The 24189-nt window shown below is 33.3% G+C and overlaps 3 protein-coding genes across 3 annotated transcripts in view; 1 reads left to right on the top strand and 2 right to left on the bottom strand.

Annotated features, from left to right (window-relative positions):
• Positions 1-591: 591 nt before the first annotated feature.
• LOC120273848 (transcription factor MYB60-like) lies at positions 592-1834 on the top strand. The gene is made up of 3 exons (XM_039280572.1): positions 592-862; positions 964-1093; positions 1191-1834. The coding sequence occupies exons 1-3, from the start codon at positions 730-732 to the stop codon at positions 1729-1731; spliced, it is 804 nt and encodes a 267-aa protein (XP_039136506.1). The 5' UTR covers positions 592-729; the 3' UTR covers positions 1732-1834.
• Positions 1835-15791: 13957 nt separating this feature from the next.
• Positions 15792-18543, bottom strand: LOC120273038 (probable lysophospholipase BODYGUARD 4). Its single transcript, XM_039279674.1, has 4 exons — positions 18069-18543; positions 16760-17103; positions 16474-16670; positions 15792-16393 (listed from the first exon to the last, which is right to left on the bottom strand). Exons 1-4 carry the CDS (start codon positions 18115-18117, stop codon positions 16048-16050), a joined length of 936 nt encoding a protein of 311 aa, XP_039135608.1. The 5' UTR covers positions 18118-18543; the 3' UTR covers positions 15792-16047.
• Positions 18544-18981: 438 nt separating this feature from the next.
• Positions 18982-24189, bottom strand: part of LOC120273243 (pentatricopeptide repeat-containing protein At3g03580) — a 7452-nt gene continuing 2244 nt past the window's right edge. Inside the window, exons 2-6 of the mRNA XM_039279873.1 lie at positions 21345-24153; positions 21140-21250; positions 20993-21052; positions 20143-20303; positions 18982-19359 (exon numbers count right to left, since the gene is read on the bottom strand). Coding sequence (XP_039135807.1) covers positions 21400-24153 — 2754 coding nt within the window. The 3' untranslated portion in view covers positions 18982-19359; positions 20143-20303; positions 20993-21052; positions 21140-21250; positions 21345-21399. The remainder of the gene's footprint in view (positions 19360-20142; positions 20304-20992; positions 21053-21139; positions 21251-21344; positions 24154-24189) is intronic.

The raw sequence follows: 24189 nt of genomic DNA, 5'->3' as shown, positions 1-24189 counted from the left end.
TAGACGAGAGAACAGAATTCACCAGAGTAAGTCGTCCACCTAAGGAAAAGGTGTTGCATTTTCCAAGATGCAAGTCTTCTTCTCACCTTGAGAATGATCATCTCCCAGTCTTGTCTACGAGGTCTCCTACCAGAAATTGGAATACCCAGGTAATTAACTGGCAGGAGGCCGACCTTGCAATGTAAGGTCCCAGTAGCTGCCTAGTCCGAGAGCTCCCCGATTCTACTAAAGTAGAGGCATGTTTTTGAGAAGTTAGTTTCAAGCCCCGTCATACCTTCAAACAATGGGAACCTCCGCTTTTGATTAGGGAAGGGACAAAATACCAACTACTTACTCTGTAACTGTAGGGATGGTGAAGTATATTAGTTTGCAATTTACTTAAGCTTAATAATAGAACAAATATTAATGTGTTTGAACTTTGAAGTGAACAACACTCTACATCCTTTAATAGAAGGGCTTGTGATTCATGTGATAACTAAAAGTAAAGGGAAGAGAGAGAGAGAGAGAGAGGGCTGACTTTGTTAAAGAGAAAGAGGAAAAAGAGTGGCAAATGAGTCAGCAAGGTAGATGATAGATAGGTGAAAAGGCACACACTTAACTAGATCTCAAGTCATCCTATATATACCACTCATGAAAAAGAAGATATAGAAAGGAAAAAAGAAGATCAAGAGACCATCAACAAAAAGAAGAAGAAGAAGAAGAAGAAGAAGAAGAAGGAGAAGAAACATCATGGGAAGACCTCCATGTTGTGATAAGGTTGGCATCAAGAAAGGGCCATGGACACCAGAGGAGGACATCATCTTAGTGTCATACATCCAAGAACATGGCCCTGGAAACTGGAGATCAGTTCCTACAAACACTGGTAAGTGATGATCATCTTCTCATGCATACACATGCACATGAACATACACATGAACATGCATTTTCTATATATTAGTTATAACTTGGTTTTCATTTCATTAGGCTTGATGAGATGTAGCAAGAGTTGCAGACTCAGATGGACTAATTATCTCAGGCCTGGCATCAAGAGAGGCAACTTCACTCCTCATGAAGAAGGCATGATCATTCATCTCCAAGCTTCACTTGGCAACAGGTATATCTCTATAAGGTTAAATATATATATATATATATATATATATATATGTATATATATATATATAATTGTTGATGATGTGTTTATGAATGTTTAGATGGGCAGCAATAGCATCATATCTTCCACAAAGAACAGACAATGATATAAAGAACTATTGGAACACACACTTGAAGAAGAAGATCAACAAGTTTCAGACAGCAGTAGAGAGTTATGTGACTTCATCTGATTCAAGCACAAGTACATACCATGAGATGAGTAAGATTAACCAAAGTGCTTCAACAATATATGCTTCAAGTACAGAGAACATATCAAGGCTTTTAGAAGGATGGATGAGGTCCCCCCCAAAAACTTCACAACATAAACACCAACAAGAGCAGCAAGATCAAGATCAAGATCAAGGAGAGATTAATGTTTTGCAACCATATCAAGCTATGGCTGATCATGAAGAGGTGGTTGAGCCAGTGATGAGCTCTTTTGAGATCCATCAAGCTGATCAGCCTTTGCTTGTTGATCATCATCAAGAAGATATGAAACCACCTTTCTCTGTGATTGAGAAGTGGCTTTTCGACGAGGGAGCGGTGCAGACCGATAACCTTATGGAGCTCACTGCTGATTGCTGCTCACAATCATTGTTCTAAATGTTTCATAATATGATGAGTCTTAGAAACTAAAGCACAAGAGTTGGTCAAATGTAAGATAAACATGCATGTTTTACTGAAATAAATTTGAAGTTTCATGAGATTTCTCTGCAGAAATAAAAAGTAATAAAAAAAAAAGAAACTAAGGTTTGTATCAGAGTTTAAATTTTGGATCACTGACAAAAGGATCTGGGAGACATGTAATAAAGGTGGGAGTAAAGGCTACATTTAAGTTGGCAACCATGCATGGGCCAAAACAATTAAGAACAAAATAACCAACTCCCAGCTTTCTTCAATGAATTAACATGTTTGTGTGGTGGCTTTGAAGAATGAGAACCCCACACTCATCATCATCACTTCATGTTTGTTTTGCTTTTTGTCTTTTTTCTTTACCTTTACTTATTTATTTATCTATTTATTTTAGTGATGAGAGTGTAATTAGTAGAGGGATGAACTTGAAAGTGGAAGCCATGCTGAAGTTTTGCATGAAAGATTAAAAGAGGTTGAAATAAATGTTTCTAGTTCTAGTGGTTAAGACTATTATGAACTTAACTTCAAAACTTCCACATTTGCTCACCTTCTTTGTTTATGTGTGTATACATAAAAGAAAGGTGAATAAAATTAGAAAAAGAATGAAAAAAAGACAATAGGAGACTTAATGGAAGATTTGCTGGAATAGGTAATGTGTTTCTTTAAGAATTGAAACAAAACCATTAATTTTTAAATATTTAATAAGGGTCTGAGTTTTCTCAATTTAAAATTTTTTTAAAATTTTTTAAACAACTAATGAGATATTAAATCGACAAAATCAGATCACTTTGGTTGTTTGTTTCGTCATTTACTCAAATTCTAAATTTTATATTAACAGAGAAAATAGATAAAATAATCATACATTTATAATAGTATACAGACACTGTCAATATATAACAAAAATAAACAAAATAGTAAAGTAAAGAGACTATATATATGAATGAATGAAAATATGGGTAAAAGAAGGGGACCATCTTTATATTCCTTAAGGATATGAACTGAACTTCCACACTAAGACAGTGCTCTCTCTCTCTCTCTCTCTCTCTCTCTGTGTGTGTGTGTGTGTGCAAATGAAAAGGGATCAAGAAATTAAAGGCATGAGAGTGTAGTTCACATGGCATGGGTTGGCAAATTGGCAAAATTATCACAAGTCTAATATGCATTCATGGTACTCTTGAGCAAAAAAGGTTCTCTTATTGGACCACAAAGGAAAGGGGAAAAAAAGAGGCATAAGAGTTGATTCAAATGTGAGCTAGCTAGGGAAAGACTCTTGTGTGTGTGTGTGTGTGTGCGTGTGCTTTCCATGCATGGCACTATAATTAAAGTGCTTTTCTCTAAAGAGTAGCTAGAAATGGTGTTTTTTCTTTTCCCTAATTTTTTTATTTTTTCTTTTTATATGCCATGGCTTTGCATGTGAATCTTTGATTGAGAATGGAAAGTGTTTGTTTTAAACTCATGATTGAAGTTAAAAATATGTTCTTAATTTGACCATATGTTTATATACATGAAGTTATGAAAACTTGAATAATATTTGAGTGGAATTTTAAATGTAAATAATAATAATAAAAAAATAAAATAAAATCTAGATTGGAAGAATAAAAAAAATTTAGAGTTTACTTGGCATAAAATGGAATTAAAGCTCACTTTAAATAGCTGATATATAAAACCTTTTGTTTGAAGTTAATTGCAGGAGTGAATTGAATAATTTGTGTTTCTATTAAAACAAATATGCTATTTATATTTTAATTTTTCTCTAGAAAATTATCATTATAAGTTATTGATTGTCGAGATTTTTCTTACCTTTCAAAAAAATCTTTCATCAAAAAATTAATAATGCCTCTTAAATGAGGGACGTTTGTCGCCTATCATTAATAAATAAATAAATAAATAATGCTTACATATCATTTCTATCAACATAAGAGAAAATTGAATGCAAAAACAAGTTATTATAAAAGCAAATATTTCTTATGTCTTAAAAGTCGAAGCATCTTTTACTCAAAAAAAAAAAAAAGAAAAACATCATATCTAAATATATTTTGTGTATGCAAAGAATTTTTTCCCCAAAAAAATACTAAATTAATTACTTCTCAAAAAAAAATTTGTTATAAATCAATTAATCAAAACACTCCCTTATTGCTATTCTTTTAAAAAAAATCAAATTAAATAAATGCTTCCAAACATTAAAAAAAATCATGGAAAAAGACTTATAAATTTTAAAAGCTCAACCTCCTTAATTAGAAAGGAAAATGAATTCATGCTTATACCAAAATCTGTTCAATTACTAGGATAGCTTTGATTGAGGTTTAAGCTATCAAGGAATTGTGAAAAAATACCAAAAAAGTCAGGGAAAAGTCATCCATAGGAAAAGTCTTTATATTTATGGCTGACATCTTAGGTTATATGCATGTGAGGCCAACAATGAGAAGATATATAGCAACCATTCTTATCGCATTCATATTTAATATAATGATATAATTAATTAATATAGGTGGGATCAAAATATTTAATATGTTAATTGACTTGGGCTTAGTGGCATATTAAAACTGATAGTAATGTGGCCTAGCATCAGTCAAATCAGTAATTATCTATTATTATTGCATTAAATCAAATAATATTCTTTTTCTAGCATTAAATTAAATATATTTTAGAAATGAAGGTGCATAACCACAATTTCTAAGATATATATATATCTTAGAAATTGTGGTTATGAACCTTCATCCTGGAGTATTCTCTAATTTGATCTTAAAGATCTTTTTGCATAGTATTCTATAGTTAAATGATTAATTGGTTTATTTTATAAATTTTTTTCAAGTATTCGACTTTTTTTAAAATAATGATGATGAGATGGTTCCTCTTCTAAAATTTGTTTTTGTTTATAAGTTTATAGTTTGAGTGCTCTCACACACACGCACACACACACACACACACACACACCCAATGAGGGCACGGGAATAGAGTCCTCATGATATGGATCTTTAGAGGATTAGATGATCAGACCACATATAAAAAAAATATTAGGGTTAGATAATAGTGTAAATTTTTAATGGGTTCTAGGATTATTGAAACATATTTTTAAATTTTATTATGATATAACCATTAATTATTCGAAAAGTTGCATATACTCCTCTAACTACGGCTTCCAACCTCATCACTCCTCTGCTAGAATCCTAAATTGCTCCCGAAGCTGTCTCCCAATCACTTTACTTAGGTGTGCCTCTTTCTGGTCGAAGACCCAGATGAAATGATTGGGCCAAAACTCATTGGCATGGTCCGCTCTAGGCTCACTTCTTGGAAAGCAAATTACTTATCACTAGGTGGGCTGCTTAACACTCATTAACTCTGTCCTCTCCACTGTCCCTGTTTACTTGATGTCGGTTTTCAAGCTCCCCGCTTGTGTGATCAAAGAAATTGATAAAATCTCGAGAGATTTTCTTTAGAAAGGTCCCGATCTTGGTCCCAAAGGAATTAGATTGATCGCCTGGAACAGGATCACTAGACCGCTGGAAATGGGAGGCTGGGGAATCCTTAACCTTTAGACTTTCAACAACGCTTTACTAGGAAAGTGGTGGTGGAAATTATCATGCAACCCAAATTGCGGTTGACGCCAAAATCATTCACGCTAACTACTCTATCACCGACACAAATGGAATTTTATCTCACAATCTACCCAGAAATAAATCCTTTTTTTTGGGTGGGAGTAACCTCCACTCTACTCTCCTTCCGATCATGCATCATGAAAACTATCATAAGGGGCTCCAACACTTCTCTTTGGTTTGATCATTGGCACGCTGGACTTCTACTTAAAGATCGTTGGCCTGACCTCTTCAATGATTGCATTGTTCCTTGGATAACCATCAGACAATTCACTCAGTTTCTAAACAACCCAAAGCTTTTAATTCCCACAGCCACACTTGATATGTTATCTGCTCTCCTAGAAATTATCCCTGAATGTACCCATATTCAGGATGACATTCACACATGGACCCTTGAAAAAAGTGGCAAGCTCACAGTCAAATCCTTTTATAAATTTCTCATTGATGGTGGAACACGCAACCCACTTTACTCCCTTTTCTGGAGAAATCGTTGCCTTAGCAAAATCACTTTTTTCTGCTGCCTTTCTGGGGAGGACAAAAATTCTCACTCTCACAAATCTTTTCAAGAAAGGTTACAATTTTCAAAACTCCACTGATACATGTGTCCTCTGCCACAATGCCTCTGAGAACCTTCAACATCTCTTCATTGAATGTGACTTCTCTAAATGCATCTGGCCATTTTTTTTTCTCAAATTTTTGAAACAAACTCTCTTCCACAGACAATTCCTTTATTGTGGACCACTTGGATACCATCCTTTGTTCCTCAACACTGACTCCTTTGGGACCTCATTTCCCGTGCAATCTTGTGGAATATTTAGCTCGAAAGAAACAATCATATCTTTCAATTGACAGCAATACCGCATTTCAATATTATTTTTAAAACTGCCAATATACTTCTTTTTTGGCTCTCAACAGCTGTTGATAGGCATCAACAAAATCTCAATGAAGCATCCCAGAAAATCAAGCGCTCACTCAACTTCTTCAGCGCTAGAGCTTCAAATCCTACTGGTGATTCTGACCATGACGCAGCTCAGGAGTAGACGTTCCTCTACATTTCTAGACAGGCCTGGATGCCAGACGGTGTCTTCCGTCTGCTTAGACTTTTATACTATTTGTTTCTCTGTTTTATTTACTGTATTTTGTTTCCCCTCACTTTTGGTGAGAGGATCTCCCACTTTGTACTGTCATCTTTTTTTTCAATAAATCAGTGGTTTATCCACATTTTAAAAAAAAATAAAAAATTTTGACTCAATTCTTAACATGAATTGTTTGTTTTTTCTCTTCTACTTGTGGTTTTTCTCAATTTTGAGTTTTCAAGATAAATTTGCACATTTTTATTTTATTTTGTTTATTATTGTTTGTTGCTTCTTTCACATATATATATATATATATATATGGATTTTATTTTATTTTATTTTGCTTATTATTGCTTGTTGCTTCTTATATATATATACATATATATATATGAGAAAGTGTTCTCTGTGAACTTCCCCAGATAATTTAAAGTAAGAGAAAGGCTTGAGAGGAGAGAGATAGAAATAATTTGGTGGATGAACAATGCAATGAATAGTGATCAACCATGGTACTTAATTGCTTTGACTGGGTTGGTGTCGTGTTATATGGTTTTATTTAAATTTTTGTATTCTCCACTGTAAGTCGAGTAAAAATGGATTTTGACGACTAAGATTGTTTCAGTTAATGTGCTCAAATTGATTGAATGGTTTAGATTAAAATACTGTGCATCCCATTTTTCACTGTGCAACTATTCATAAGCACAGTATTACTGTTTATGCAACAGCACAGAACCGTTGGATTGAAATCATATATATCGACTTAGAAATGAATCTTGACGGCTAAAATTATTTCAGTTACTGTGCTCAAATTGATTGAATGGTTTAAATTATAATACTATGCATCCCACTTTTCACAGTGTAACTATTCATATGCACGGTATTACTTTTTTATGCAATGGTACCGTTGGATTGAAATTGTTAGTGCAACCGCACTATTTATTGGCATGATTTGACACCAAGGCAGATGACATGGCAACCATGGTGACAAGGCATAATTGATGACATGGAGAGTATGGTGACATGGCAAGGAGACTTGGGGTGCAAGGCAAATCATCTTAAATATGGTGGAGCTATTTTTAGTAAGTTTACAACATGGGGCCAAATATCTTGAAGATCTTGGTGGTATTATTCTTGGTAACTTATTCAATTTGAAGACAAGATCATATCATGACCATATTTAGAGAGATATGATTGAAGACAAAATATGGTGGAACTTATTTGAGAAAATATCTATTTATGGTATGAATGAAGGAGATATGATTTGAAAAATCCTTGATGATTGAATTGATTGATTGAAGATCTATTATTGGGAAGATTTGAGGACCAAACTTGGGTAAATTGAAAATCAAGTTTGGAGAATATTTGAAGACCAAACTTGGAAGGTTAAAGACTAAGTTTGGCAAGTTCCATGAAGACACACAAGGACGTGTGCCTCTTGCGAGGGAACTGCGTGATGAGGAACTGAGGAAGTAGGCTAGTTGCCGGCAGTCGGGATCGGGAGATTTGGCTGCATCGACTCGGACTAAGCATGACCGGGAGGTTGATGGGTCTTGAGGTCGTCCCGCAACGTAACCGAACTTCGATCAAGTCGGCGATCAGGGGCTATGATACAACTTATGTTACAACAGGGGTTGCAATGACTAATTTGGAAGCTTTTTTTAAATTAGTAGCGCGGAGATTCTAAAAGAGGTATGTGCTATATTTGGGACGTTGAGACGTCTATATAAGCTACCTTGTTTGTAGATTGTAAGTGTGACTTTTGGAGGAGAGTGGATGAGCACTAGACAATCTAGAGATGGTAGTGTTCTTTATTATTGAGTGAGTGACAAGTGTTTGTACTCATCTATTTTTACCTCTTTTAGTATATTGTTTATCTCCGGGCTTGACCCCAGACGTAGATGAGTAGACGCCGAACTGGGTTACCAATCTTGTGTGTCTCCTTCTTGTTTTGTTTATGTGAACTTTCTTTGATGATTTGTGTGAGATCTATAAGTGCTTAAGTGTTCCCCAAAACCCACAAACCACACCGGCGGAACTAACAGAAATCATATATATATATATATATACACACGGAATAAAATAGGATAGGAGGCACCAGAAAACGGGGGAAATAATGCATATTATATTATTTGTAGAACAAGTTTTCTATTATTAATTAGTTAAATTCTCTTGCTTTGCATATTGCATCAATGTTTTTATTTTTACAATTTATGTGAATTTTGAGGTAATATTGTAAATATAAATAAACAATTCAAAACAAAAATAAAATATTTTAATCATCCAAATTATAATATTTTATATACAACATTTATGAGAAAATGAGCAAAACAACTCCCTAATAAAGCAATAGTAATAAAAAGCAACTCCAAATTATAACATCATTCAAATATGACCAATAGATTGGCATATATATCTGGACTTGCAAAAGTAACACAATAAAACTTTTTATTTACAGACATGGCTGTAGAAAAATGATAAACTTTTCTACTATTTACCTATTTTTATAAAAAAAAATAATATTCATTACCAATCATGGGACCCACAAATGCTAATGTTTAAATAACCTATTGGTTTACTTTTTCAGTACGATTTTTTTGAATGGCTATAACTGATCATGAAAAGTCTTATGGAAATATCTCATACAAAACAAATAAATGCAATGAAACATTTTCTATTACTAATATCATATTCAATGTAAATAAAAAGTTCAAAAAAAAAAGAAAAAAATCATTGAAACATGTATAGATAATATAAAAAACAATGCGTGTCTCTTATTTGTACAACACGTTTATATTATAACTTTGTATAGGTTTTGATTGGCTGTTTAATATAGCAATGTATTAAACAAATAAAGAAGGACATATGATCATTATAAACTATGATCATGTTATCACATATTTTGAGCATATTTTTATAAACCAAAACCAACATGTTATATGGGGACTTAAGTATAACTTTCATATATTTCACAAATTTAAGTTATTCTCCGCATATCTCCATTGAAAATCTTATTGAAAATTGTTAGTGCAAAATGCAATTTAATTAGCATGATTTGACACTAAATCAAAGTGATGTGGCATCCATGGTAACGTGGCATAGATGACGTGGATAGCATGATGACTTGGCAAATATTTTAGGTTTGGAGAAAAATATTTTGGGAGATCTTGGTAAAATTATTTTTTGTATGTGTTACAACTTCAAGGCTAGATCATATCAAAACCATATATAGGTAGACTAAATATAGATGGAGAATAATTGAAGAAATACCTATCACTGATTGAAGACATGCCAAATTGGAGAAATACCTATTGTTGGTATGATTGGTGTGATTGATTGAAGATCTATCCTTGGGAAAATGTGAAGACCAAACTTGGATGAATTGAGGATCAAGTTTGGAAAATTTCGTGAAGACGCACAAAGTCATGCACCCCTTGCGAGGGGACTGCTTGGTGAGAATTTGAGAAGATAGGCTAGTTGTTGGTAGTCTGGATCGGGAGATCTAGTTGCATAGACTCGAAACTAAGTATGACCGAGAGGTTAATGAGTCTTGAGGTCGCTTTGCAACGGAACCAAAACTCAATTAAGCCAGCAGTCAGGACCATGTTGCAAGTTCAATTACAACAGGAGTTACAATAACTAAATTTTGAAAGATTCTAAAGTTAGTAGCAGCGAGATGCTAAAAGAAGTATGAGCTATTTTTGGGACGTTGAGAGCGTCTATACAAGCCACCTTGCATTGATATTATGCGAGATGTTGAGAGTGATAGCTTGTGTGGCATTGTGTGAATCCAGTATAGTTTCTTGTCCACCTCAGAGATCGTTGATTGAAAAATTTTATACTTATATATTTTCACCTCTTTTATTATGTTTTATCTCTGGACTTGGCCCCCAGACATAGGTGGCTTTGACACCAAACTAAGTTACTAATTTCGTGTGTCGCATTCTTGTTTTTTGTTTGGTTTGTGTGAGATTTCTATAAGTGTTTAAATGTTCTCTAGACCAATAAACCATACCGGGGGAACTAACAAAAATGATATTTAGTTTTCCATATATATATATATATATATATATATATATATATATATATATCATTTGACAAGCAACTTACACTGCATTTGATACAACATATGTGCTTGTTCATAAATAAATTATTAAAAAAAATTGCATCTATATGCTTAGAAAACATATGTTTTTTACAAATACGGATAAATTATATACCATAGATTGACATATGCAAGGAGCAAACTCTACAATACTTGTGCATTCACCATGTTTTACTTGATGTTCGAACCCACATTCTCAACTAGAGACAAATACCCAATGCAGGGAATTTGGTATCAATGAACCACACATTCTCAACTAGAGACAAATACCCAATGCAGGGAATTTGGTATCAATGAACCAAATAGTCATTGGTAAAAGCACATAATTGTGTTAAATATCTCAAAAAAACATTATATATATATATATATATGTCAAATTCTCAATAAAAAAATAGCAAATATTTTTATATACATGCTCTTTTAAAAATTAATTAAAATATTCATGGCTAAAAATAACATTAGTCTTTATTTTTTTAACTCTTAATTTTATTTTCGTATGCAATATAATTAAAAACAGATGTTATATTAAATTATTTTTTGAAATTTTCAGAAATTTTCAGTAAATTGAATTGTTGTTGCAATGTGCAACAATGTAACAGTAACATTGGTCTCGTATGATTTATTCATCATTGTTTTCACAAATCACAAAACATATACAAAATATGCATTTTCCACAAATTATATATATATATTTGCAAATTCCTTAAAAAACCAATAATCAATGTATACATTCTGAAGAATAAATTAAACTTTATTTTTAAAAAAAAATGGTAACATGTGAAACCATAAAGATAAAAAAACCAAATAAAAACATTAAAGAATTGAGAATTAACCGTTATACGAATAAAATCAAATAAAGATATTAAAGAATTGAAAATTAACCATTATATTAGAAGATGATAACTCTTTCTTATGTTAAGTGAGAGTCAGAGAGCACGAACTCAATGTCACAATATTAATTGAGCTGAATAATTTTTTCATTTTAATGAATATAGAAAATAAGATAAAAGAGCAATCTATTTGCTAAAATGGGCACTGGCGGACAAAAGCATTACATTTTTATAAAACTATATATTTTTTATATTTTTCTTAAATAATATCATATTAATCTTTATTATTATAATGATAATATCAGTCCACAGAAAAGTTTATAGGTTTTTTTGGGGTTTTCCCAAACTAACCTTTATTTTTTATAATATTATCCAAATGACTCCAGGTCATTTTATTTGTCAAAATGGCCCTAGGACCATTACATCAATACTCAATCAGTTGATTGGGTATTTTTTTAAAAAAAATCTAATTTTAATAGTTTAACCCCTCTTTTTTATAGTTATTTAAATAGCTTATTTATGGTTTTTTTAACCCAAATTTTTTAAAAAATTTTTATTAAAATAGAAAATATTATTTGAAATTAGAATTATTATTATTAACATGAGATTTTATTAAAAGAAAAATTATTTTAAAATTTTTATTAATATTCTCATTATTATTAGAGTGGTAATTAATGAAATATTAATTATTTAAAATTATTTTTATTATTATTAGTAAAATATTATTATTATTATGGGACAACTTGGCATCACATGAAACCCTTTCGGGTCAAGTTTTGTTAAGTCCAGCAAAATCGATGGCACTAGCGCGGCTGAGTCGCTTAGGGTCGGGGTGGTGGCTCATTGACAATCACCCAGACGTGCCATATCCTGAATGATGGGGAGCACCACATACAACCTCCAGGGCACCCAACTGAGTCGGACACCAGTGTGTCACCACGAACAGCGGAGCACTAGTTAGTGTGCTCTGATCAAAGTCATGATCTAGACATGATTTTATCAATAAAATAATTTAAAATAATTCCTATTATAATAATAATATTTTACTAATAATAATAAAAATTATTTTAAATAATTAATACTTCATTAATTACCACTCTAATAATAATCAAAATATTAATAAAAAATTAAAATAATTTCTTTTTTTAATAAATCTCATGTTAATAATAATAATTCTAATTTCAAATAATGTTTTTTTATTTTAATAACAATTTTTAAAAAAAATTGGGTTTAAAAAAATCACAAATAAACTATTTAAATATTTATAGAAGAGATGAGTGATTAAAATGTCAAAAGTAGAATTTGAAAAACCCCATCAATATCCCCAGTCAGTATATGGGCATTGATGTGATGACCTAGGTCATTTTAGATAATATTATAAAAAAAAAGTTTAATTTGGTAAAAAGCTTTTTTTATATAATAAAGAGCCACAATGCCTCGGATGCAAGAATGTGAGTTTTGCCAAAGAGCATTAATGGTCAATTGCTGAATAATCAAAATCTTAATAATTGAGCTACTGTCCTTTTTTAAAAAAAACCTTTTTTTTTGGAATATTATAGACATATGATTGTATGGATTCATTATTAATAAAAACAAAAAAAAAATGAAATCATAAATGTGTTATTATTATTTTTTTAACAATTTTTTATTTTTTTAAATAAAGTGAAAAATAACTCACTTTCTTATTAAAGAAAAAAAGACAATAGAAATATAATCAGTGAGTATGGATTCGGACAATAATATCACAAAAAGTTAGTTAAATAATGCAAAATTATTTAAAAGTATTTCCTTGTTGTAACGCAATAAATAAAAGGTATTCTAAGAATTTAAAAGGCATTCTTCCTTATTCCTTAATGCAAAATTGCATTGCTTAAAGCTTATTAGAAGGAATTGGTTATTGTATTTGTTAGCTCCAGAGGGATACTAGTGTGGTAATTTTTAATCAATCCCTCATGTAATGTAAGTACACATACTTAATGTAAAATCAAACATGTAAGAGAAAAATAGACACACGAATTGATTATCTAGTTCAGTACAACTTGCCTACATCGGGGGGTTGAGCTTGGAAATCAATAATCCACTAAAAGAGACGGAAAACAATGAGTATAATTCTCACTCATCCTCACAAAGATAAAGAATAACCCTCTCTAGATTGCCCGATGCCCACTCTCACTCACCCTTATTCAAGGGACTCTTTCATGGCATACCCTAAATCTCAGCAACATGATCTCTTATATAGACGTCTTCACGTCCCAAACATAGCACATCTTTTTTTAGAATATTTGCGTCGGATGCAATTCTAAAGCCGGTACATGCTGCACTACTCCATGTTTCTGACAGGCCTGGCAGGCTTCCTAAATTAGACACCTTACAAAGTTAGACGTTGCAACTCCTATTGTAACCGAGCTGGTAGCACTACCCACCTATTGATCCTGACTGAGTTCTAACTTTCGTTACAACGCCCCCAGTCCTCCCGACTGTGTCAGTCCAAGCCGATGCAGTCAACTCCTCCCGAGTTTTCCCTGCCAGCAACTGACTTATCTCCTCATTATATCAGCATGTCCCTTTTCCCGAGGGTCGCACCCACCAAGATGCGTCTTCATCTCACCAAAGATGGTTTTCAAAAATCTTCAAAATCATCTTACTAAACTTTTTTTTTCTTTCATCTAAGTTTAGCTCTTCAATATCTTCTAAGCATGATCTTCATTCATCCAAACTTGAGTCAACAATCTTCTCCAAATATATGCTCTTGCCAAAAGTTGGCTTGTTCATGTTGTTTAGTTCTGCTTTTCTTTTCATTTTCTCAATCGTTTCCTCTTTGTTTCATCTTTTCTTTTTAATAAATAGCCATGTCTGTGTTCTTTCTTTATAATAATAATAATAATAATAATAATAATAATAATAATAATAATAATAAGTAGCTTTTGTCTTTGAATAGCTTGGTCTTCAAATAAATTTGGTCATAAATAACTTTGTGTCTTACTTTAGCTTTGCCTCCATGTGAATAGGATCTTGCACTTCCTAAACATAACTTGTGCCCTTCTTTAGATTATCCTCCACATGGTTTTCAAGAAAAATTTTCAAAATCATAGACTCTCCAAAGATAGGCTTTTAGGCTTCTTGTCATCATTTCTCTTTGTTATACCATCATGTGCTTATCACCTTACCATGCCATCTTGTTTGCTACATCATTACTTTTGCCATGTTATCTTCTCCACGTGTCAAATAATATCAATTATAGAGCTCCGGCTCTAACAATAATTATATAGTGAAGTTTTATAGTTGACCTTTGGTAAAAAAACACTTTTGTCAATTAACAACTCAAAAATATTATACAATATGTTCACTTTTGAGTGTAGTTCTGACTTTATAAAAAGCTTTTCTCTGTATTAAATGTTGGAATATTTCACTGTAAAAATTTCAACCAACCACAAAAGATAATCCAAATTTAGAATTCAATTCACAATTAGCATTGCAAATACTATACTCTCACCATTAAAACTCTGTTTTTTACTGCAGAGTACTCTGTACCTCCTTCATTTCTCTCCACTAAATAATAATAAAAAAAAATTAATGAATGAATGAATGATTGAATAAATGAAAGAACGACATTTCATTAACATCTTGCCAATGTTTCCCAAATATGTTTCACTCATTATGTAGAATATATAACTAAACTTGGAAAATTGTAATTATATGAAGCAACAATTTCATATACACACACATACACATGTCCAACACTTTTTTAAAAAAATAAAAAAATAGATAAATCACAATTTTATTTAGAAAAAATAATACAAAACTAGAGAAACAGAGCTAACAGCACCAAACAACAGAGAAGAAAAGCAACCTCAAACAAAGGTAGAAAGCCATTACTAGGGATATCCAACACATTAGTTTATGAACTAATTTTTAGTATTTTCAATATTTTCTAAAAGATTAAATTAAACAAACTCATTATTGGAATTGGGCGAACCCAACCCACTGCCAAAGCTGAGCTAGAACCAGATTCTTTTGCAACTAAATCCAAAAAAATAGTCCTACATAGACAATAGATTGAACATTCATTCATTTATTCATGCTTTCTATCTTACTCTCTTGAATAAGTTATTGCCATCAATTCTTAATTTTATTGCCAAAGTCCATTAGCCACAAGCTCCTTTATTTTATTTTATTTTTTGTTTGTTTAGTCTTCAATTCTCTTGTTGCATTCTTAGGTCTATATAGCTACATAAATTCTTGAATAAATGTACTAGGCAGGAGATTCAATACTTAGGTTAGTTATATCCTAAGAGCAAAGGGATGCTCGGAAATCTAAAGATTAAGACAACAAAAGAGGAACCCAACGCAAGAGCATTAAACACAATTAAGTATAAAATATAAAATCAAAGTAAAGAGAGGAGGCACACAAAATGTAAGAGAAGACTTTGGGTGATCAGCCAATAAAAATATCCAATAACATGGAGAAAAAAGAGTTACAAAGCTCTCAAGATCTTAATAACAGCTAGAAACCCTAGTATTGTAAATAAAACATATATAAGCTTAACTAACTCACCAATTATATAATGGCTTATATTTTAAATTTAAAACTCTGATGTGGCTAACCATTACATTAAACATAACTTGATTTGGGTTAACCAAATTATTGAGACAAATTCAACAATTACAATACTCATAACAATAAAAATTCATGCAACTTTGGAAGCACTTTTACATTCAATTGAAGATAACCAAAATTGTTGCAATTCTCTTGTGAATTCCTTCTCCCTTCCAAGAAAGACAGTTTGATGATCAGCATTGGGGATGATTTGTAGCTCAGAATGAGGAAGCTTCTCTTTTAATTTGAAGCCATATTCCAAAGGAGTCACTTGATCTTTATCTCCTTGAATTATTTTTACTGGTATGCCTTCTCTTTTCACAGTTTCCAAGTAATTGTCCAGATATTTAGCCTCGCCACATATTACATTGTGCATTGTATGCCATGCAGAGTGATGTGTGTGCCTTGTCATGTCTCTAAGCATGAAATGAATGTCCCTGCATGAACATTTCTGCAGTTAATTCATGTAGTTCGAATCAAAAAGAATACGGTAAATCTGGTTTACTTATATCTATACCTTGTAAATAGTTTCATAAGCCATTCCCAGAATGCATGGTTTCTGCAGAAAATTAGACAAGTTGTTCTTCCCAAGTGTTCATACCATGTCATGATAGCCGATGAGAATGCGAGTGGCGGCCAAATCTTTTTCTCACACATTGCATTCATTGCTGTGAGGCTTGCTTTTTCTCCGGTTGATTTCGATGAGAGGTATGGCTGAGATTAAAAAAAAAAATGAATAGCATGTGATTAGCATGATGAGAGATGTATCGGTTTCCTCTTTGTTCTGCGGCAATTTCACTTACCACACCGACTAGTGTGATTGATTTGATATGCTTCGGGTATTTTGCTGCTAAAGCTAATGCTATTGTGCAACCCATTGAGTGAGCAACAAGGTGGAAAGATTCTAAATGAAATGGTTCGATAAGCGATTTCTCGATCATGTCTAAATGGTCTTTCAATCTGTATAAACAATCCATAGGCTTGGGACTTTTACCAAAGCCTAGAAGATCAACTGCCAGCAGATTTAGACCAGCATTTTCAGATATATTTGGGAAAACTGTCTCGACCCACACTAAGGAAGACGAGAGGAAACCATGTATGAATATAACATTTTCGATCGAATCTTTCTGGGGATCTTCACGTTTATCTGTTTAATATTGAAAGCAATAACAAGATTGAATCCAAAACATTGCGTCAGAAATCAGAAGTTAAAATATAATACAAATTCAAAGTTGATTGAATCTGCGAATTTATATCATTTGCCTTCAAGCTGTTTTGTTGCTGCTTTTAACAATTAAACTTAAGTGTATACTAGACAGATAATCATAATCTAGACATATACAAGAATTCAAAACATTGTATCAGAAATGAAAATAAAAATTTAACAATAGAACATATAGATGACTATGAATTCAGAGATAATTGAATCTGATAAAATTGCATTGAGATTAATCGAGTAGACTTGAAGCCTTTTTACCACTGAAGTTGACAAATAGATTGCTGTGCATATTTTTTGATATCTTGTCATACTCTTGATGAATGAGACACTAATCCATAACATTGCATTAGAAATCAAAATTAAATGTTGATAGTATAACAAATTGATTATAAATTTAAAGATGCTTGAGATCAGTTATGTAAACTTCAACTACTGGTCAAGTTAACAAATAGACTTCTGAGCAGACTTTTTGATACCTCATCATACTCTAAACTCTAGACAAACAAAACAACATCCAAAATATTGCATCAAAAATCAAAAGGTAACAATAAAGAGAAACAAGTTCAAGGATGATTGAATCTATGAAACATCCAGTTTAGATAAAATAGATTTAGCTGCATGCTTTCTGGTACTATAAACATAACAAGACAATATCCAAAACATTGTCCCGGAAAATCAAAATCAGAAGTAACTTTCAAAGATGACTGAATCTATGAAACTTGCAACAAGATCAGTTGAGTAAACTTCAACTCATTTTACTGCTGCTCTTAACAAATAGATGTAGCATACAAGAAAGCATCTAAAACATTGCATCAGAAACCAAATCAAGAGTTATTCATTATCAGTAACAGAAACTACACAAACCAGCAGATAAAATAAGAACATAAACTCACCTTGAAATGCCTTCTTAACAACAAAATGAAGCTTTTGCTCCTCCTCCATCCAAGAAGCACATTCACTGCAACGGCAATCCGACCACCTTCGAGCAACTCGGCCTTAAAACACCATTTCTCTTTCTTCTCCTCCTGCAAACAAACCACCATTTTCCTGAAAACATTACTCCTTCCACATAAAGACTCAGAGAGCTCATCTTCATCTTCACACTTAACATAACAGTAACAAGGAAGAGGATTCTCCTCCAGAAATCTATCAAGAAACAAGTAGAAGAAGCAGAAGAAGAAATCAAGAAAATCCATAATAGTGAAAACAATGAAATTGAGTGATGAAATGAGAGCATATCTTGCTCTCATTGCTATGGCTCTTGCACTGAGCATGTCTGGGAGGAAATTTTGGGAATCCAAGAGAAGTGGCGGCTTCAGAGTTCAGACCGGATGGTGTTGTGTGGTTGGTTGGTATACAAGAATTTCAGATGTTGTTTGACACACTTCCGTTCATACAAAAAGGGTGGTGGGTCCATTTGAATGATTTCTCCATTTTCTAGAAATTTATTTATATATTTTTATTTTCATTATTATTATTATTTTAATTAAAAAATAGAATTCTAAATTAGTTGGAGTCACTACAGTAATAATTTAGTGGTTAAGACACTTTACTCTAATATTAGAGGTCGAAAACTTGATTAGTTTAATACATGATTAGTCACTACAGTAATACATTTTTAACTAATAATAATTTTTATTTGTATTAATATTTAAAAAATTAATTATAAATATAATTATTTAAATTATTTCTCCAGCAATGAACAAACCATTTAAAATAATATAAAACAAAACATGTTACATACATCTCAACAAGATCAAACCAAGCAAGCACAACACCCTCAACCTAAAAACACATTTCTTCCAATATTTCACGCAAGTAACTCTTTCTCTCTTTAACAAAATGGACAAATTACATCAAAACATACATAAATATAAAGTTAATATATCTCAATATATTTATGCCATCATTTTATATGAATTAAAATTCAAATCGATATCTTCGGCAGGAACACAAACAATTTAAAAAAAAAAACCGGTGCTAATAGATCACCTCATCATTCGTCCACCTACAACCATATTCTCAACCTAAATGGCTCAAATATTTTTTGGTTCCTCTTTTATATTTTATATAAATTATATCTCGGTCATTCTTAAGCTATTATATATATGATATATATATATATATATATATATGATATTGCACATCCTCGGTTTTTCTGCATGATGGAAGATGATGACAAACCTACAAACAATCAACAAAAGATCATATGATAAAAAATAAACCAACTTAATACATAATAATCAATACAATAAGAAATTATAAGTTAAATTCATATTTAAAGAAATTGCCTTTAAAGTTTATTTCATTCATTTTATAATTTTTTCCCCCTATGTTCAACAATTGCCTACAATGATACCAAATTTAACAAACATTTTAGCTCCAGTGGGGGAAAAAACGTAATACTTTATGGAATTTATGGAATAAAGTAATATTACAGAATAAAGTTAGTAATACTTTATGGAATAAAGTAGGATTACGGCATAAAGTTAAAAAATCCTTACGATGTTAGCTTATTATCATAAAAATCAATATGTGCCAAAGAATTTATAACCTAACAGCATTGGCCCACTGTAAAATACAAATGTAAGACTTTCAATTATTCTAAGTTCAAGTCTTGTTGGATACAATGGTAGTTATAACGAATACCTAATTGTGGATTCAGGCTCATATCCTAAACTCCTCGTCTCCGAGTGTAGGAGCATGAATTGGACGATCAATTCCTACTTCTTCGCATAAATAAAATAAGAATAAAAAAAATGTATATAAACATGAACAAAATCATTTAATAGTTTAAGAAAACCCTTCACAATATTACCATAGCAACAACATTCTTGATTAAACTTTTTATTAAAAAAAAAATTAGCATTGCTTTAAGATGATACAGAATACGTTGATATTGCATAGGAGTCTTAGAAGATGAACACAAGAAACTTGGTATTGAGCATAAATAGAGCAGGGACTTACAACAAAAAGTTTCGGCTTTGAAAGTTGTAGCAATGACAGCAGAAGAAGTGCAACTTTTCGGTGCTTGTATATGCCTGCATGCCCTTCGAAACATATGGGCATTGAAGCTGAAGGAAATTAAATTTGAACATGTTGAAGATCTCGCTAACAAGAGTGAAATCCTGTTGAAGTACAATCCAGTTCATAAGAAAGTCCCAGTGTTAGTTCACAACGGTAAACCAATCTGTGAATCCCTGGTCATTTCTTGAATACATTGAGGAAACATGGAAAGAGAATGCTATCTAGCCAAAACATCCTCATGGAAAAGCGAGCGCACACGTCTATTCCAAATTTGGCGATGATTAGGTACTTCATAATCTATGTTTTTTATTTACAGTTTGTCACAGGTTTACTTTGTTTTCACGTGGTTAGGGTTTCTGATTTGCAGTTTATAATTATAAATTGAAATAAAGATGCAGAAAAACAAAAGCAAGAAAACTAAAAAGTTGCACAGTTTGAGGACTTCAAAATACGTTTGTTATTAAGAGAATTTACCTCCACCCAAGGATTTATCTGATGAGAAAGAAGGAAGAGTAATGAAATCTTTACAAACATAAACATATAGATTTTTTTTGCAAAACAAAACAGGTAAAAACTAGTGAGACTACAACTAGAAGACAACATCCAATTTAATCTCATCAGTTTCTCTTGAAGTTAAGGTGAAAAGATTGTAATTTAGCAGCATTGTTTCAAGTCAACTTGTGGTGTTTTCTCTTTTCTCACAAGGGAGAAATCAGAATGAAGGAATGGCCTTGGTTAGAGAAAATCTGAAGATTTTAGAAGAAATGCTTAATGGAAAGAAGTTCTTTACCAGAGGACAATTGAATTCCTGGACATATCATTTGGCTGGCTTGTGCACGTAGTTCACAATCTGGAAGGAATTATTGAGTTAAAGATGATCGACAAGGAGACATTTTCACCACTGTCAACATGGACAAACCTTCACAAATTCACTCACCATAAAAACAGTTTCTCACTCTGAGATAAAATGATTCCCACCTTCCGAGCAATCCATGGGGCGTCATTTCCTGAATTCTTGAATGCAAGGATGAGGATCTTCTTTGTTTTACTGAAAAAGCAAGTAGAATAAAATTCAATATTGTTACTATTATCATACTTGAATAAACAGATTTGTTTAGGGATTACTTGTCGCATTTGCATACCTATTTTTGTTGAAACCTTGAAGGTCGTCAACTTGACCACAGATTGTAAGGGAACTCACCAATAATCACCACAACTGCATGATCCATCCTTAAACAGATGAAAGCGGTTAGCATCTCTAACCAAAAATTCCCTTTGCACAATCTTCGAAATGTATTTTGTTGCTACATGGCAATCTCCACAAACCCGAAGGTTCTTCATAATCTGCAAAGGTGTGCCAGGAGGGGTATTCAACAGCCCAAAAGCTATAGCAAGCCTCTCACTGTGTGTGCATAGCATATATCCTTTATCATCTTCCTCAACATTTTGGTGGACAAATTTAGCATCAGGGACATATCCCTCCTTCACCATTAATTCACCAAGAACTTCCAGTAACTTGTATATCTCTTGAGATTGTTGTATTGGTTGATCACCAGTTCCAAAAACATATGTTTTGTTCTTGATTTCTATCCAACTAAGTCCTGGATTCTTCATCAAATTTCTATTTTTTAGCGATGTCCGGATATTACAGACAGCATCCCACTTCCCCATAGACGCATACATGTTTGACACCAGCACATGATAACCAGCATTGTCAAAATTCAAAGCAGAGATTTGCTTAGAAACACGCTCAGCTATTTGATTTTCACCAGTGGTTCGACAAGCGCTAAGCAAAGCCCCCCATATGGTTACATCTGGTTCAAACGGCATTGATTTAATAAACACCTCTGCTTCATCCAACTTACCTGAACGAGAGAATAAATCTACCATACAAGCATAGTGTTCCATTCTGGGAATAATCATGTAGTCTTGTTCCATCTTTTTGAAGAGCAGTTTGCCTTCTTCAACTCGACCTGCATGGCTGCAGGCAAACAGAACAGCCACAAATGCAACATGATCAAGAGCAATGCCCTCTTCCTCCATCTTTGTGAAAGCTCTCAAAGCGTTTTCTCCTTGACCATACATACCATAGGCCGATACTAAACTTGTCCATGTCACTATGTCTTTCATGTTCATAAGCTCAAAGACTTTAACTGCATAATCCAGATTCCCGCACTTGGAATACATTTCAATCATTGCATTCCCAACTGGAATGTGCAATTCTAAACCAAGTCTGAAAACGGTTCCGTGAATCTCTTTCCCTTTCCTTTTAGCAACGAGGAATGAACATGCAGGCAAGATGCTTAATAGCGTGGCCATGTCAATTGTTGTTCTGCTGATGTTCATTTCCCTCAATAGTGTGAAACCCAGATCACAATCCCCATTCTGCACACATCCAGATATCATTGTATTCCAACTTATGGTGTCACGCATTGTCATGCTCTCAAACTCTTTCAGCGCATTTTCTAAGCTATCACATTTTGAGTACATATTGATTAGAGCATTTTGCACAAGGAGATTTGGGTGAATTCCCGTTTTAATCACATTACAATGAAGCCCTTCACCTTGCCTTAAGTTCACTAATTCAGAGCACATTGATACTAGTGTCATAGTAGTAACAACATCAGTTTCTGCTTCTGATTTCATTAACCTGAAAAGGACTATAGCTTCATCAAAACACTCCTTCTCAACATACCCACTAATCAACAAATTCCACGAGGTGACATCCCTAAACAGCATCTGATCAAAAACCATGCGCGATATTTGTAAGCAACCAAACTTTGAATACATTGCAATAAGAATGTTATGTGCTGCAATATCACACGAGTAACCATTTCTTATAATATACCCATGTACTGATCGACCAAGTTTCTTGTCCTCAGCATCATGGCACACATGCAACATAATAGTGATTGTAACTAGATCGAGCTGTGACCTAATCACCATCTTCCGAAACAGCTCAAAAGCAGCTTCAAAGCAACTAACTTCATTATACCCATTGATCATAGTGTTCCAAGAAACAACATCTCTCTCCACCATCATGTCGAAAATGTTTCTCGCATCAACTACATTCTCAAATTTACAATACATTGCAATCAAACCATTTCTCACTAGCCTATCCTCATCAATACCAATTTTTTGAACAAGAGCATGAACAACACGACCTTCTATGTCTGCTTGAAGCCATCCAAATGCTGGCAAAATGCTCTCCACCGTGAAGCAATCCGGAATACCATCACTCATCCTCAACTCACCATAAACCTCAACTGCCTTCTCCCACTCCCCATTAGCACTATACCCAGAAATCAAACAATTCCACGAAACCAGATCTCTCATACGCATTCCATCAAATACCTTCTGTGCATCAACCAAACACCCAAACCTCGTGTACATCCCAATCAAAGAGTTCGCAATATACAAATCAGACTCAAATCCAGCCTCCAAAACACGCCCATGAAGAGCCCGTGCCATGTCGAGATCACCAACACCCGAACAAGCGCTGAGAACGGAAGGGAAAGTGAAGGCATCGGGCACCAAGTTAGCGTCTTTCATCGTAAGGTAATAACGTAAAGCTTCAGAGAACTCGCTATTGTGTGTGTGCGCACGAATCAACGAGTTCCACAAAAAGACGTTGTCTTGCGGGGCCGCAAGGAAGGCCGAGAGAGAGGAATCAAGATCGTTGAACTGCGAGTACAAGGATATGAGTTTGCCGGCGAAGAAGGGAGAGCGAGAGAGGCCAGAGGTGATGATGCGGGAGTGGAGTTGATGGAGCTGCCGTGGGGTTTGCACTGCGGAGAGGGAAGCGGACAGGGATGAATGGAGGGTTAAGGAGCCATTCAAGGAGAGCTCGGGGGCTTCGAGGAGGGGTTTGGGGAGGTGAGAGAGGCTTCGGCGCCATTGGAGGAAGAGGAGCGACTTGAAGGGATGGTGGAAAAGCTCCAGTTTTTTGAACTGAGAGGTGTTTGATGAAATTCATTGAGGTGTAGA

This window comes from Dioscorea cayenensis, chromosome 12, assembly GCF_009730915.1.
Source record: "Dioscorea cayenensis subsp. rotundata cultivar TDr96_F1 chromosome 12, TDr96_F1_v2_PseudoChromosome.rev07_lg8_w22 25.fasta, whole genome shotgun sequence".
Lineage (NCBI taxonomy): Eukaryota > Viridiplantae > Streptophyta > Magnoliopsida > Dioscoreales > Dioscoreaceae > Dioscorea > Dioscorea cayenensis.
Note: the sequence above shows the minus strand (reverse complement) of the source record. Positions and strands in the feature narration are given on the sequence as shown.